At 35.9% G+C, this 16195-nt stretch overlaps 1 protein-coding gene across 5 annotated transcripts; it reads left to right on the forward strand.

The window, feature by feature from the left end:
- The first annotated feature begins 8746 nt into the window (after window positions 1–8746).
- nmu (neuromedin U) lies at window positions 8747–14643 on the forward strand. Of its 5 annotated transcripts, none has more exons than XM_088077294.1 (10): window positions 8747–9045; window positions 10301–10356; window positions 10441–10488; window positions 10602–10655; window positions 10797–10826; window positions 10959–11015; window positions 12003–12092; window positions 12753–12806; window positions 12910–12947; window positions 14428–14643. In XM_088077294.1, the coding sequence occupies exons 1-9, from the start codon at window positions 8892–8894 to the stop codon at window positions 12943–12945; spliced, it is 579 nt and encodes a 192-aa protein (XP_087933420.1). In that variant the 5' UTR covers window positions 8747–8891; the 3' UTR covers window positions 12946–12947; window positions 14428–14643. The 5 variants fall into 5 exon arrangements, with proteins under 5 accessions (XP_087933420.1, XP_042368379.1, XP_087933421.1 ...); XM_042512445.2 differs by having other exon boundaries at window positions 12003–12077; XM_088077295.1 differs by lacking the exon at window positions 10959–11015.
- The last annotated feature ends 1552 nt before the right edge of the window (window positions 14644–16195 follow it).

The raw sequence follows: 16195 nt of genomic DNA on the forward strand, positions 1-16195 counted from the left end.
TGCATTCAGCTGGTGATTAGAGAAAATTTTGCCTAATTATATTAATCTCTGCTCAACAGCACAAGCGAAATAGCTCTTTCATCTAGTTCATCACTTTACTAACATTTTCAGAAGAGGTTTTTTATCCATTTGAGACCTTCATTTATACTTTTTGAGTCTCTTAACCTGTATTCTCCTTATTGTGTTTGATATTCTGTTAATATTATTCATAGAAACTACTTCTTCTTCTGTAAAATATCAGAGGAAGCTGGAAACTAAGGAAGATATCTTTGTAGATTTCACATTGATCACAGCGAGGAGAAGAGGATTTCTTTCTGCATGCTTACATTCATTTAGCAAGGCTCCAACTCATCTGGATATCAAAAACGTGCTGGTTGTGATGATAAAATATAATAATTCTTATGGTGAAATTATTTGTGTTATATCAGTCAAAGTGGTTTCATATCTCATGATCTAATCTGCATAAGTGGCATATTATGAGCTAGAGATTTAAAGGAGATCCGAAAGTGAAAATGATTAAATTTATGACAGTTATCTTCACATCTGGTTCTTCAGTGTGATTGAAGGTAATAATCCCTCATTATTAACATGTAATATTAAACCATCAATTTCTGGTTAGTTTGCAACAAAGCCGAGGCGGCAGGGTTTTAACATATATTCTGAATCTAAAAATAATATTTTCATATTTATATTTCCCAGCATTTTTTAGGTTTATAGGGCCACATTTGCAATGAGATTATTTAAGTTTGCACCAAATCTTTAATAAACACAGAGTCGATGAATATTAAATCTTTAACCAAGGGAGCCACTTCCATGTTATGTAAGATGGAAACAAAATTAAGGAATAAAATGTTTTACTGCAGGATGTTGCCACGTGAACCAAAAGCGGCTCTTTATGATTACTTGTCATGATTCTTACGACTTGGAAATACAATAAAATCAGAGGCTTGTCATGTTTTACAACATTAACTAATTGTCTTTGTAGGAGGATGTGAATTGTTAATAGGTGACTCCTCCTACTCATTTTCCTCTTGTTTCCAATCATGACATCAGTCTAAGCATGCAGAGAAACATCTTCTGTGTACGAGAAGGATGTTTTATGGGTCTGATTCTGTGCTTTAATTGCTTTAATTCATGACACCAGGTGCAGAGAGATTTGTCTTCCGGTACGTCACCACAATGGACCAGTACAACGACGACAGAGCTGCTGATGCAAAGTCAATTTTCCAACATCACAAGCTCAATTTTATCTTAATTTAGGAACGAGACCCCAAGTTGTTCATTTGGGGCAGTAACTCACTGTCAGCTATGAGGGAGCAATTCACCATTTTCCAGCAAAGAATCATGGCCTCAGACATGGAGGCACTGACTCTCATCCTGACTAAGTGGGCAAAACGAAAATTCAGAAGTGCAGCCTGTTGTTCAAGCAACAGCCCCAAAAGCCAGTAAAATTATGTAAAATATGTATATCGTTTTTGGCGGAGTTTCGCTGTGGGGGGAATAGACATTGTTTATTTATTCCTGACTCAGGCCTTTAATGTGGTCTAAATTTAGAGCACAAAAGGTCTATAATCTGTGTTGTGGCTTCAAGGTGCAACAGTGTGTTAATCCTAGGCAATAACCTTCCTTCAATACCTTTGGGTTTTCACTCAAAGAAACCAATTAGACCAGTGCATGCAAATGCCATACAACTCCATATGCAAAGAAAACTCCTCAAAGGGCACGACATTTCAGGGCTTTTCCAGAACACCGAACCTAGGGGAGCTTTCTCCAGAGCCTTCAGGAGAGAGGAAACACATCAGGTCTGGTGACTGAAGCAACACTGATCACACAAAACAAATCACAAAGAGCTCCTAAAACTGAAAAAACAATATTTGTTGCTATGCCCGACCTCCACTGTTGAGTCTTAATTCATAATTATAAAGAAAAGTGGGAGATTAAAGAGGATAGAGAGATTAGTGTGGGAGGATGACAAGGGTGGGGATGAGACTGACGACTCCCTGGAACTACTCAATTATCAGTGAACTTCATTTGTTGCCATTCGTGCGCTCAAAGTCACAACAGAAAAGACAAAGCTGTGATGATGGCTCAGTTACTGTTTTAATCAAGTCTTTCTCTTGTTTTTGCAGCAAACTACCTTAACCTTTGAAACCTGGATCAACATCAGTTTTCTTATGCTGTGCTCAGACACCTTTCACAAGTATTTAAATGTTTAAACCCCGAGGACATTGGTTTATTTCTTTCCCTTATTTAAAAAAAAAAAAAAAGCATCCTGACTAGAAATGTCCTAAAAACTGTGAGAAAGTAGTATATTTAGAAAACTATTAAAAATAAGCGAGGAAAAATATCTACAAAACTTCATTTAGAATTATTATAACTATGTACTGAAAATTATGTCACAGAATATTTATTATTATTATTATTATTAATAATAATAATAATAATAATAATAATAATAATAATAAAACCACCTGTTTCATTTGGTTTCATTGTTTTGTCTTTAGTTGTTTGTTTTTTTTTTAACTTGTATTTTTCTTACGCTTTTTCACCTTTTTTTTGGTTACATTTTTATTTTTTATTTTTTTTTTTGCAAATTTTGGGTTCATTTCTTCTTCCGTTGCTCATTACCATCTTACGGTATTGTTAAAAAAAATCAAGTCAGCTTGTTAAGGCTTCAAAGGGTTAGAAACTTTTATCTGTCCAGTGACAGAATAAACCGGCTTTGCTTTCATGACTAGGAGATGAACCAAGATAATATATTATCTTTTAAAACAAGATTTGGCAGCCCATGTGAATGACAAAGTATGCCATTGCAACTGTCTCACATGTTTGGTTTTGCTGAATAAAAGAGGATAGTGGTTGTAATTATATTGTGTCTCCTGGTTTATTGTAACAGATAAAAATGAATTACGTTGCCACGGAGTATTTATACCCTCAAACAAGCAGCTTTACACAAAGACCGACACATTACCTGAGTTTGATGGAAAGAGGTAATTTAATAATGATCTATAATGAGTCTCTCAAATAATGGAGGCAATTTGAATTGACACAAAAGAGTTACTGTGTGAAAAAAGTAGACAAAAGTTTAAAATTAAATCATATTTTGTACAATTTCACTTGCAGTTTTATACAGTGTGTCCAAAGGCCTGAGTCGAACACATTCATGCAAAAATAATTTGACATTTTTTTAGGTTTCACTGAGGTAAATATAATCTCCTAGTTTGGTGATGCTGACTTCATGGCAGTTTATCAGTAACACCATTAGAGCCATTATTACATCTTTGTTTTCTTATGCACGAAACAAATATGCCACCGGGGTGGATAACAGACTGTGTAAGAATAAATTTATAATATTAAAAAATGTAGCACATCTGATAATACAAGAATCAACTCCGAAACATATGAAAACAATTTGCATTACAGCATACCAGTGGTGATTACAAGGTGGCTCAAGCGTGAAATAACATTTTCAATCAAGTAAGAACAAGATATTATGCAGAAATGTTTTCCTACAGACCACATTAAAAAAAAAATAAGTGTAGTCCGCACTAATAGCAATAAAGTCAGATCAGCCCAGTTCTCAGATCATTGCAAACAAAAACTAATTTTATTGTTTTGAATTTCAGAAATGAGGTTCAATAAACTCTGAGTCTAACCCTGAAAGCTGAGCTGACTTACTCCAAGATGGGAAACTCTGAGTATTATGTTCTGTTCTGTTTCAGTCCAATCAACTCTGAGTGTTTTCAGCCTGAGTTCAGCGAGGTATCGGGGCTCAGGGGCCGGAAAGGAAACCAAGTTACTTTACTCAAGGTCCTCATGCATGACTATGGCAAATATGAGCCATAAGTTTGAATGCACTTGTCCACTGACTTAACATTTAATCGCATGTAGTCGTTTAAAACTCCAAAAGAATGCTGTTTTAACACATGTATGTCCTCTCGCCTAATATCCTGCTTAGAAGATTAACATTTGATATTGATATACAGTAAAGCACACACTGTGAACACAATATTAACATTCTTAATAGGACTGAATATTGCTATGTTGATTGTGTTTAGATTATGGTGTATACAAATGTGGGGATGGTACTTTTATTTAGCTAACTAATATATGATTATTGATTTTGTTTTCTGTCTTTTATTTTATGGTGGTATTTTAGCTTTTTGGATGCTTTTTAAATTTAATTTATTATTGGAGTTTTATTTACTTTAATTGTTTTTAATATATGAATTTCATATTTTTAAATTGTATTTATTTTTATACATATTGGAATAATTGATTAGTAGACTAAAAATATTGCTGATGTGTATATGAAAATTCAATAAAATACTAATTATAAAAACATTAACATTTGAGTTGTACTCAGCCAACAGAAAGGCGATGTGTGAGATTGGATATGTATGGCTGGATAATGTTATTAAGATAAATGATTGGGTGTAATGAGAAACGGTACCGTTCTAACAGATATTCATGGGGGAATGAGAGCACATCCAGTCAGGGTCTGAAAATCCTCTCCGAACATAAGGCATTGCACAATAATTCTGCTTCGTTATCTATCAGATTGCAAAAATATGGACAATCCATGTCTGACAGCTGTCTTCGGGTGGCAGGAGATAGGTAGAAACTCAGAGTTTCTTATAAAAAACCTGACAGTGAGAAGGATATGTTCACAGAGTCAGTTACCATAATGATTGACTCAGAGTTTGACTTAACTCTCTTTCTGGAACAGATAACGCAGAGTTTTCCTCATCTCAGGGTTAACATACTCAGACTTTTCTCATAACTGGCTTTCTGGAAAACCCCCAGAAGGTTTCTACTGGGAGCCAAATTATCAGAAGAGATCTCTTTCTCTCTGAAAAAACAAGGCCAGGTGATTTAACTCTTTGAAGCATCACTTTTTTTGTGTTGCATTTAGACTTGGCAAAAAAAATCCTGCAAATTGCAACAAAAAAAGTAGATTAAGAAAATAACTTTTAAAAATGCTAGGAAAAGAAAAATCCAGAGAACTATATTTCTAATGATCAGAATTATATATTTAATATTTTAAAGAATTATTATAAGCTTTTTCAGGTCATTTCCAGTTTTTTTCTTCTTTTTTGTTTGTTTGTTTTGCCCCCCTTGCTAATTGAGCGATTTCTTCCTAAACTGGCCATTGCCTTCTTACCATGAATTTGAGAGAAATCAGGCCAATTTTTCAAGGTTTCAAAGGGCTAAACTGGTAACAACAATGAAAAAACAATTTCACATTAAAAATCAGTCCATAAGTGCTGTTTTGTTGACAACTGGACTTAGTTTCAGTTTCTTTAAAAAGATTTCGCCTCTCATCCAAGATGCTTCTTTGGCTCTGAACTGAAGAAGCCTCTTGGATGAGAGGCGAAACATCTTCAAGAAACTGAAAGCTGCCACTGAAACAGCACTTATGGATACCATGACCTGGGCGACTGAGAACCTTCGTCAACATTAAAAATCAATGTTTTTTCCAACACTATGCGGCTTATCACCAAATTTGCCAAGACAACAAAGGAATTACCTGCTTTACTCTTCCTCTGATTGGCTGGTACCTGTTGCCTTCGTTGGTTGGAATAGTTTAGGCCAGAGTTGTAGGGTTGTTGAGGGTAAGAATGTCTGGGTAAGCTTATCAGAGGTAGAGTAAGGATTGTCATTTCTTCACTGTCCTAGAATTCGTAAAAATCTGCATCACGGAGGGGCTGCTAACTAGTGGCTGACGCAAAAAAAGGCACGGCCGAATCAAGAGACAGTGTTTGGTTTGTCCGTTCTGGGCTACTGTAGAAATATGGAGATACATTATGGTGGTTTCCTTAAACAAGGATGTGCTTCCAATGTAGATATAAACATTCTCATTCTAAGGTTAAACACTAAAGAAAATATACTTATTATATCATATTCCATTTTTGCCAATATATCGGCCTAAACTCTACACACTGGATCTTTAATGCTTTTTAATATCTTATATAAAGCAGTTTGAATTACCATGTTGTTGAAAGGTACAAATAAGCTTGCCCTACCATAAAGAACAAAATATATAAAGTTCAAGTCTATAATTCTGGATGTTGACATGTGTAACTTGTTACATTTTTAATGCCATCTTACATGGACACATGAATAGGACATTTTAATTGATGTAACGTAAAGAAAATGTATCTATCAGAGACTACATCTGGGTGTAAGGTTGCTGCCCACACATGCACTTACTGTACCATTACAACAGAAAAACAGTGTTTATGCCAAAATGGCCTTTCAAGATAAGTAGGCCTATAGCATGTATAAATATAGCTTCCTTCCTGGCATGAAGTTGTTGAAACAGCCTCAAATTACATCTACAAATTACAATACGCTAATGCAATATCAAGCAAAACAAACTACAGACACAAAACACACCTCTCAACCATTCAAAAATGTATCTATGTAGCCATTACAAAAATAGTATAGCTATGAAGTGGATTTATATTTTTCTTTTACTACATTCACACTGCAAGTCTTAACGCTCAATATGGACTTTTCTCTAGAGCCATTTTTTTAATGTGGTTGTTGACATTATCACTTAAAATCTGGCCAATTTCAGACTCTAATGTAAACTGGGAAGGGCTCTGATGGGGCCCGCATGCCCCGAAAAACAAGACGTCACACACAGCACACTCTGCATATGGAAGTAAACAAGGAGAAGAAACACGGAGGCCACTGATGTGAAAGTGGTTTATAAACTATTTTTTATACAACACAGGCACAGGCAGTGAGTGAATGAGACATCTCTATGTGATGGATCTCGCTCAACATGTGTTTTGCCATGGTGTGTTCACACCGAACCCGATGTGAGTGTTTCGCATGCATACAAAATCAATGCAAAGACGCAAATTCACAGTGGGCATTGGACACGACGGGATGGACATGAATACGTGTATTTCGCATGTTTGCTTCCATTGCACAAGTTGAAATTTTTCAACTTGAAATCAGAATTTCAGGTGATGCTGTGTTGTGATAGCCTATCAGCCTTAAGATCAAGCTGAGATTCTCCTGATGTTACTGAGATCCAGAAATGTAGGATAAATAATGATGCCGTCTGTGGACACAAAAAGTGACACTCAGCTGAGACAATCTGATAAATAACAGTCTTAGTTCGCTCTTCTTCCGGGCTCGGAGCTCGTGTTTACATCCAGCTTTCTTTTGTATTTCACTTGAAACCACATAAGCCGTTAGCTGCCTCTCCTAGTTAACGTATATTGCGTATGTGCAAGTAACGTGACAAGAACATTTTCACCATGTTCGGTATAAACACGGCATTTTACTTAGAGCCAACCCTGTAAAATCTTGTCTTTTCATAATTGCAGGTGTCGTTGTTTCCTAAGCAGCAATGATGTGTAGACGATGAAGAAACCTCCGCTGACACCGACTTGGTTGCATAAGAATCAATTTATTACAACAAAGTTCAGCATCCACCAGGCACCATGGTCTGCCTGGGAGAGGATTCGGGACCAATGTGAATCTCTCTCTCTTACAGCTCATGCATGTGTCTTATATAGGTACAAGCATCTACAGATCTATCAGTAAACATTCCTTCACCCATTGTGTTCACTCACAAAAACCCCAAGGGGACACATTCCATGTAATTTAAGCCGGGTGTCCATACTCCAGCCATCAGACCCCAAGGCCTAACCATCCCTTAACCTTTGATCTCAAGATAAGAACCATATAAACAGAGCATAATACACCTCACAGGTATGTGGGTTTATTCACTGTAACTATTATTTATTTTATGTGACTTTATTTTTATTTAATGTTATTTTTGCAAGAACAATTTTATCATGTACAAAGTCACCACGTGCTCTAGTTAACACTTTATTGTAATACATCCATGAGTTACCAACACAGACGCTACTTCCGGTTCCCTCATCTCAAAGTCTAAAGTTTTTTTAATGTGTTCGGTAAAATGCCTTAAATAAGGTCTGTGGTTTACATGGGTTAAAGATATTTAGACCTTTTGGTTTTGCAACATAAAATACATCCGTACAAACCACATTTTTTTACTTTTAAGGTTTTAGGCATCTTAAAAAAGGCGGTTGCTAACAAGTGGCTAAATCGGACTACAATGTGTATCGGGGACGTTGGACATCATCACACCGGACACAGAAACTCATTCAACCCAGTTGCCCACCTTTACAGCTTTATGCAACAGTCACACTCGAACTTGTAGATTTATCTGTTTATAATATTTTTCAATTGTGTTTTAACATGAAGTTGAATGATTTGGGGTTGTGATGTTTATGAGGTGCGACCATGATGTAGTTCATTTATAGCCTAACAATCTGGCGATTTCATTTCCACTTCAAAAAACACAAAAATTAGTGTTCATCTATGAAGATTATCATGCTGGACAAAACAACAAGTATCATAAACTTGTGTCCCTAATAAATAGAAAATCCCATTAAAAAATCCCACAAGATTTTTGAGGGGGGAACTAGAGCCATGCTAACTTCCTGGCTGGCCTACAAAAATACATCATCCCTCAGCCAATGTTGTGGTTATGTTCCCTGCTAGCTGGGATGAGTAACAGGTGTCCAAAGAAAACAAAGTTTCTAACACTGAATCCTTTTTTCCTGACGGTCAAGAGCATAACTTGACACTTCTGTGACTCTATCACCGCCCACGCCTCTGCATGTTCAACCAACCTGTTGATCCAATCTCCTAACTTTACTTAACAGCGCGCGCAAATCTCCATGACGCAGCCGAGTGTCAGCGCACGAGGGGTGTGTGTGACACCAGCCTTCATATTTCTCTGACGTGAGATAGAAACTCTCAGAAGAGCAAGAAGTCAAGCGTACATAAACCAAAAAGGAAAACAAGACAAGAAAGTCCAGCGAGAGCGAAACAGGGACATGAGGACCTTCCAGAGCCAAAGTCAGCCGCGCGGAGCCTCCAGCAGCCTGCACAGCCTCAGCAGCAGCGGCAGCGGCGGAGTGAGCCCACTCAGCACCGCCAGCGTCACCGTCACAGCCCTGCTCATCATCCTCTCCATCCCAGTCTGCAAAAGTAAGTCACGCACCATCCTGTGTTATATGATGTCATTTATTGACTTCATACTCAACTTTTTGAAAGATAAAACTGCCACTGTGTAGCTAATGGTATTTGAATTTTTCTTTTCTTCCTCTGTTCATCTACTGGCTTTCCATTCAGTCTCCGTTTAATTAATTTGTGTGTCCATTTGTTTTCAAATTTAAGAGGTAAATTCAAAACCTAATAAAGCTAAAAAAACCTTAATAATATATATTTATACTAACTAATAACTAAAGCAAATACACACAAACACATATACACAATCTTTCTTAGTTTGTTTTTGCTTTATTTTATGAATGGATTGACAGAAAGGTAGATTCAAAAGGGATGCTGGGTACATGTCTCCTAAAATTATAATAAAAATAATACAAAGTATATACATATATGTATATATGCAAAAGACAAAATTAAAGCAATTTACAACACAAAATAAAACAGAAAAGGCACAAATTAGTGCACATAAAATCACTACAATGCAGGAAATAAATGACATGTTTGACTCTCAAAATGTTCTGTCAGAGGACCCTCAAGGACTCGACAAACAGACAGACAGATAGATAGATAGAAAGATAGATAGATATGACTTTAAAACTTTTAAATTGTTTCTCTTCTCTCGAAGACTGTATTTCCACATGACTCACTGTATGTTTGTGATCTGATGACTGAAATCCATACTCTGAATGTTTACAAGGATTCATGCTAAAAGGATTTTAATCCATCCATCCATTATTGTCATTCCTGCTCCCTGACTGATGTGACGTCAAACTTTGACAGTTAGGCAGAAATTCGACTCGATGTGTCGACTATCTGACATGAACTCATGAATGACTGAGATGTGCGTGGATGTAGATTGACAGTCTTCTCATGATGTCAAAGCAGCTCATAAGCGTTGGGTTTCACCATCAACTTTGGTGCAATGATGCTGTTGACTTGTTTTCTTTGCTGAAATAGATAGATAGATTCTACAAAGTATAACAGATGATGAATTCTGCATAAAAACGTATATTTCTAAAAGTAGATATCCATAGGGCAACAAGTCTTGCATCAACTCCCTTCGTGCTCTACAGTCAAGCTTTTTCCAATGCAAAATATCAGCAAAACATCATTCTTTATTACTGTTCTGCCAATAAAAGTATACTGTTGTCAGAAAATGTTGTGTATTTTGCAAGGATGCAATAAAAGTAGCAGTGTTAGATTATATGAACTGTGTATTTTTGTGTTGAAACAAAAGGTGCTCCAGCAGAACTTCAGCAAGCCACAACAGATCAGAGGCAGCTACTCAGCCAGGTACGCAGCGCTGTTTTCTTCTTTCTTTCTTCTTCATCCCTCCTGTCTGAGTGCCTGTCTGTCATCCTCTGTGCTGCTCCACAGATAGACGCTGTGTGCTCATCCTACCTCTCTGCAGATCCCAAGTTTTGGGTGAGTAGGAGTGTGAGCCTGGCTTGTTCTGTATCTTATTCATAAACTCATTTTAATATAAAAGTTGTTTTGTATTTTTTAACAGCCGTTCTTCTTTCTGGTCAAATTTTCAGGCATCTGATGTCTTAGGAGAGCTCTGTGTCTTGATGCTGGTTCAGAAGTCAAAGGTACTTCACACTTCACCATAATAGCAAAAACACTAGATTTTGGATGAGACGGCACAGTGAAACATTGATTGGCCATCATGACTGAATATAGCTGTGCAAAGAGTGACATCAACTAAAAGACTCATTTCTTTTTTTTCTCAGGAGCTGAAAGTGCGAGAAAATAGTAAAAGGGTGAGTGCAACTTATTTTTCTCTTATAATTTTTACCTGTGTGGTTAGACCAGAGCCATAAGTTTAACCTTTTAACGTCAAATTTGTGTCAGCTTATTTGTATTGTTTTTTACATCATGCGCCGTATGTGCAGTTTTTATTTTATTACTCGAGACAGCAACAACAAGGTTCTGATTTGTCAGCGGGAGCGGTAAGTAAGTTAAAAGATCAATCTGCACTGTTACCCTATGTTGCTTGACCTAAGACAGCACTTCAGATTTGTTTTACAACTACCTGCACCTTTTCTGTAGTAACAGCGATACTTTTTAAATGCCTGAAATTAGCGTACTGTATTTTTAGGCAATCGCACATCATTTTCCAAACCAAAATGCATGCAGCTACACATGCATTCAGACAAATACTGTATCATGGATACACACAAACACAGTCCTCATATGCACAGATATGAACTGAAATGTTCTTTCAGCGCTTGCCCCCCTTTTTATGTTCTCTGCATGTCAGACTGCATGAGAAATTGGGTTCTGTTTTCCCTCCTCCGTCTGTCGTTCACACTGGAAAACACAAATGTCAACCCAGAAAGGAGAAAAGTTGCAGAAATATTCCAGTGTGTCTGCAGTTTTTACTATCACTATAACAAAAAAAAGAAAATTGGATATTAAATAACATTTTGATGATAGAATATTTTTATATTTTAACATGTCAGTTGAAAAGATTACTGGTCATGTAGATGATAATATGTCAAGAAAGATAATGCAGAGTGATGGTTGTTTGCAGCAAAGATAAAAATCAGAGTTAAATGTTAACATCGTCTCACATCAGTGTGAAATGAGTTATGATTACTTACATGCATTGTGCTTATTTTCATTTATGTGCATCTGTTGAAGCTCCATAAAACATCCCAGGATGCACATTTTCTTGTCACAACAAACCATATTTCTTATATGAAATATTAAGTCATTTTGTCCTCTGCGCCTCCATCACTGGTTTGTGAATAATGCAGAATGTGTTTATCAAAACACTGATGCTGATGCTGAGGCTGCAGCGAGGAAACAGGGGGGGCATTTGTATGATGGTTGTTGCATGTTCTTGTGTGTCTTATTGGAGATGAAACAAAAATCATCTCTGCTGTTTCCATGCGGAGCTGCTGGCTCTATCTGTGTGTCTGTGTGTTTGTCAGACCCCTCCGTTGCATCCTCTCCTGCGTCTAGTCTCCCAACTCCATACCAGAAGAGAGAGAGGACTCTCAGTGCGCGTATGTACCGCCCATGTCAGTTCTCCTTTCACTTTCCATTTGTTTTTTTCTTTGCCTTACAAAAGAACCACTGATTGAAAAAACAAAGATATTAAAAACAAATACTTTGTTTTTTTAGCATACAAAAAAATGTATGCAATCAATGGTGATAGGAAATCTTAATTTGTGTGACATATATTCACAATTTGTTGCTTTAAAAATGTGTTGGGATCTCTCAATCAGGTCTTTGGTTAAAAATATAAAAAAGAGCAGATTAATGTAAAATGATAAAATTGCACAATAAAAGCAGTGCAACATACGTTGACACTGAAATGTGTTTGTTACATATGTTTTCCGCCTCCTGAGCTTACATGTCAGTGATTCTGTTTCGTGTCGGGCAGCTCTCGTTACTCTTTGTACGAGCCCAGTCTACATTAGTTGTTCTTTCCCAAGCTGCGAGTAATTATGGTCTAAAATTAGTGCTGCTGACAGGTGAACTTATCCCTCATCGCTATCAGGCGCTGACATTCACAGAGTGGACACAGAGGAATTGTGAGTGAGAGACATGAAGAGTGTTTGCTTTGGATGTGGATGTTTTGATTGTCGGCTGGTGGAGGCGAGTTTTATCAACATGGAGAATAAGACGGAGACGTTCTTCTATTCAAGTTAAATTGTGTGCGTTTTGTGTCCATACAGGCTGAACTCCAGGGACCTGGGGGAATTCAGAGCAGAGGTTACTTCCTCTATCGGGTATGAATGTGTTTATGTTAGGGAATATGAGAAAAAAATTAATTCCCTTGGATAATATAATGAAGATTTAATAAATAATTAATAAATGTGTTTGCTTTAACAGCCACGAAATGGAAGACGATCCTTAGAATATGAGTAAAGGTAACACAGTTATTTTGGCAATATCCATTTCAGATACAGCATTGTGACAACAGACGTGTCACAATGACTTTTGAAAGCTTTAAGGGACTGTATGAAAATTCTTGGTTGAGTGGAAAATTAGATGCATATTCACATCTATATTCAAGCACTGATTTCAAATTGATAAACACATGTATGTATTCATCACAAAAAGCCTTCATAGTTCAATGATTAATATTTGAACATTTAAATTTAAAAGTATAGTTTCTAGATTACTTTCTCATCTAAAACATCTAGAACTATTTCTTGAGTTTTTCTTTCACATAACTTCAAACCACATTTTTTTTCCAAGAGACATAATGAAAAATTATAACATAATTCATTAAACTGATAATAATAATAACAATAATACACTTATTTATATGGCATCTGTCATACACAAAATGCTGCAAAAAGTACTCTTAAGGGCATTATATGCACAATGTGCCTCACATGAAAATGGACAGGATGGACATTAAACAGGCCAAAAAGATAATTCAGTATAAAAAGACACAGCAAAAGAAAGAGTTTCAACCATTGGGCTAAAGGGAGGCTAGATAATTTATGAATTATAGTATCAAAAATATTACTTTTTTACTTTTTACTTTTTATTTTCCAACATATTATTATCACAGAAAAATTGTTCTTTTTGTTAAAAAAATAATTTATATTAAACACATTTCTCATAATAGGCTAACTGTTGCCCATAAATACATGTATAAATGTATGAATATGTCAATAATTACCATTTAAAAAACTTAATATTGTATGCACATTATAAAGGTATATAGGTATGTTTATACATGACACTTTAGGGTGCCCTACACCTTATTGAAGGCCCAGTTTAATATGCAGCCTGATTTTGTAGCAGAGAGTCCCTGTGTTGTCCCTCTTTCAGCAAAGGGGTCCTTGACCAGAAAGATGTTGAAGACACATGCTATTTGCAAAGGACTACAGCGCTTCACCTTCCAGTTTTATTTTTGATCAGCTAGTCACTGATGTGAAGTAGCTAACACTGTGACCCAGTCTTCCTGAAACACAGCACACACTTGGATCTTTTTAGTTGACCTTCCAAACTGGTGTGTCACATTAAAAGATCAAATTTTGAATTACCTCTCATCAATAAATATTTAATTTTATTTACAAGTGGTTGAGTGAGTTTTACCATGTTAACAGTGTTGTATTATTTTGGGATATTGGGGGTACACTTGTTGTACTTTCAACAGATGGTATAAAAAATATATTAATACACTCTGGAAGACCTTTCATGACAAACATAAAGCTCACCACAGTAATTTTCATACAGTCCCTAAATGCCAATGAAATCCTGTCATCCCCATGGCAGTAATGATTGTTTACATTATAAAAAGCTGCTAACACTGTTTTCTATATGGGGTTAAAATACCAGAGATGTGCGTTTGTTCTATTAATCATCATCTAACTGTGTATTTATGTGCCGTAGCGCCGCCACCTCTGATGCTGAGTGTACAGAGACAACAAAGACCCTGAGACCCCGAGCCGCTGCACCACCACTAAATGATCCAGACTTCAGCCCTCTGCCACTGCTGTACAGTGATGTCTGAATGTACACAGAGAACATAATTAAATTACTTCTCATTTGTCCAGATTTTATTTTGTGTTATATGTGTGTCATTTGCATTAAAACTGCTACAATGTGGTCGGGTGTAGTTGTGTATGTTTGATTTGCTGCATGTTATGATGATTAAAGATTCTTTCACTGCATTGGAAATGGTGTTAAACAGCTACTGCGGGCATGAATGAATGCAGATACAAACAATTTTTACATAAATACAAATGCTTGTAGATATTAAACACACATAAGGAATATTTCAACCATAAAAAAGAGAAAAAATATATTTCTCTTGATTTTCAGTTTTTCTAAGAACGTTTTTAAATCACCATAATTAATAAATTAAAAACTATAAAACATTTTTATTTTTCTATGCCCTGCATGTGTCCTTCATAATTATAACCAAAACATATGGAGTCCATAACACACTGAACAAGTAAAGCTGCTTAAAGAAAAAGCCATAAATTCATGCAAGAACACTAAGAATATTTGGAATAGTCATGCTTTTTTGACTCTATTTATACACGAGAAATTATGATCAAATGACAGGTACTAACTAACCAATCACCTTTTGAAAGTAAAAAAAAAAAAGTAGCACAACATCCCTACTTATAAAACTCAAATGCAACCTTACATATATAAATAATAAAATGGTCACCACCGCAAAATCTGCGCGAGGAGAAATGATGCTTTTCTGTGTTTAAATTACAAGTTTATTTTGGCTTTATTCGAGTGACGTGTGCATGCTTACATTTTGTTTAATTTTCTACACTGAATTTGTAATTACTGTGATCAACACTAGATGTCACCATCTCTATACCACTAAAAATCTAAGTGGTTTCAGTTACATTGAAATACAAAACAGGATGCAAATGTATGCAGAGCAATATTTGTATCTATTGCTCACAGTTGGTTAAAATATGTTTTCATTTGCCTTTTGAATCACCCTTATATGCCTGACAAGATGATGATGATGATGATGATGACCCACTAAACTTTTAATTTAGAACAATCCCCCAAAATACAACAAAAGTCTCCTTTTAAATTACATTGTCCCCTGCAGAAAGGATTAGATTTACTGTCATTGCTAGACATTAGTGGCGTTTTGAAAAATCTGATTCTCAATTTTCAACCAAGTTGGGCTACTACAGTGTTCATGCCAAGATATAAAGGACTGTTCCCAATCATCATCTTCCAGTTTAAACTACTAATCAGAAGTTTAGAAAAAGTCTAATTTAGTTTTCTTGACAGATATGAATAAAATGCTGAGATTCAGACCAACTGTATATACATATTTTCGCTTCAAACTGCTTAATTATCGCTTAATTATCACTTAATTATCGCTTAATTATCGCTTAAAACCAAGAAGGCCTCACGACCCCTGTGGGTTCAGGCCCGCAGGTTGGGAACCAGTGTCTTACCACTTGAACCCTGAGCAAAATGGCTTGATTTCTTTCAAAACCCATGGGAAAAAGGCAATGAGCAATGAAAGAAGAAATTACCCAAACACTGACAAGAAATTAATTAAAATTACAAAAAAAATCACTTGAAAATTAGTAAAACAAAACAAAACCAACAAAAAAATATGAAAAAGGCAAAAAGTAAAACACAAACAAACAAAAAGCAGAAAAGCACTTAA

This window comes from Plectropomus leopardus, chromosome 5, assembly GCF_026936395.1.
Source record: "Plectropomus leopardus strain MGB_pleo_1.0 chromosome 5, ASM2693639v1, whole genome shotgun sequence".
Lineage (NCBI taxonomy): Eukaryota > Metazoa > Chordata > Actinopteri > Perciformes > Serranidae > Plectropomus > Plectropomus leopardus.

Bases quoted from the DNA above. Each gene is read 5' to 3' on its own strand.
- nmu (XM_088077294.1), top strand. From the start codon at position 8,892: ATGAGGACCTTCCAGAGCCAAAGTCAGCCGCGCGGAGCCTCCAGCAGC. The intron at 10,827-10,958 runs GTGAGTGCAACT...CCGTATGTGCAG, and splicing joins TGCGAGAAAATAGTAAAAGG to TTTTTATTTTATTACTCGAG. The intron at 11,016-12,002 runs GTAAGTAAGTTA...TGTGTTTGTCAG, and splicing joins CTGATTTGTCAGCGGGAGCG to ACCCCTCCGTTGCATCCTCT.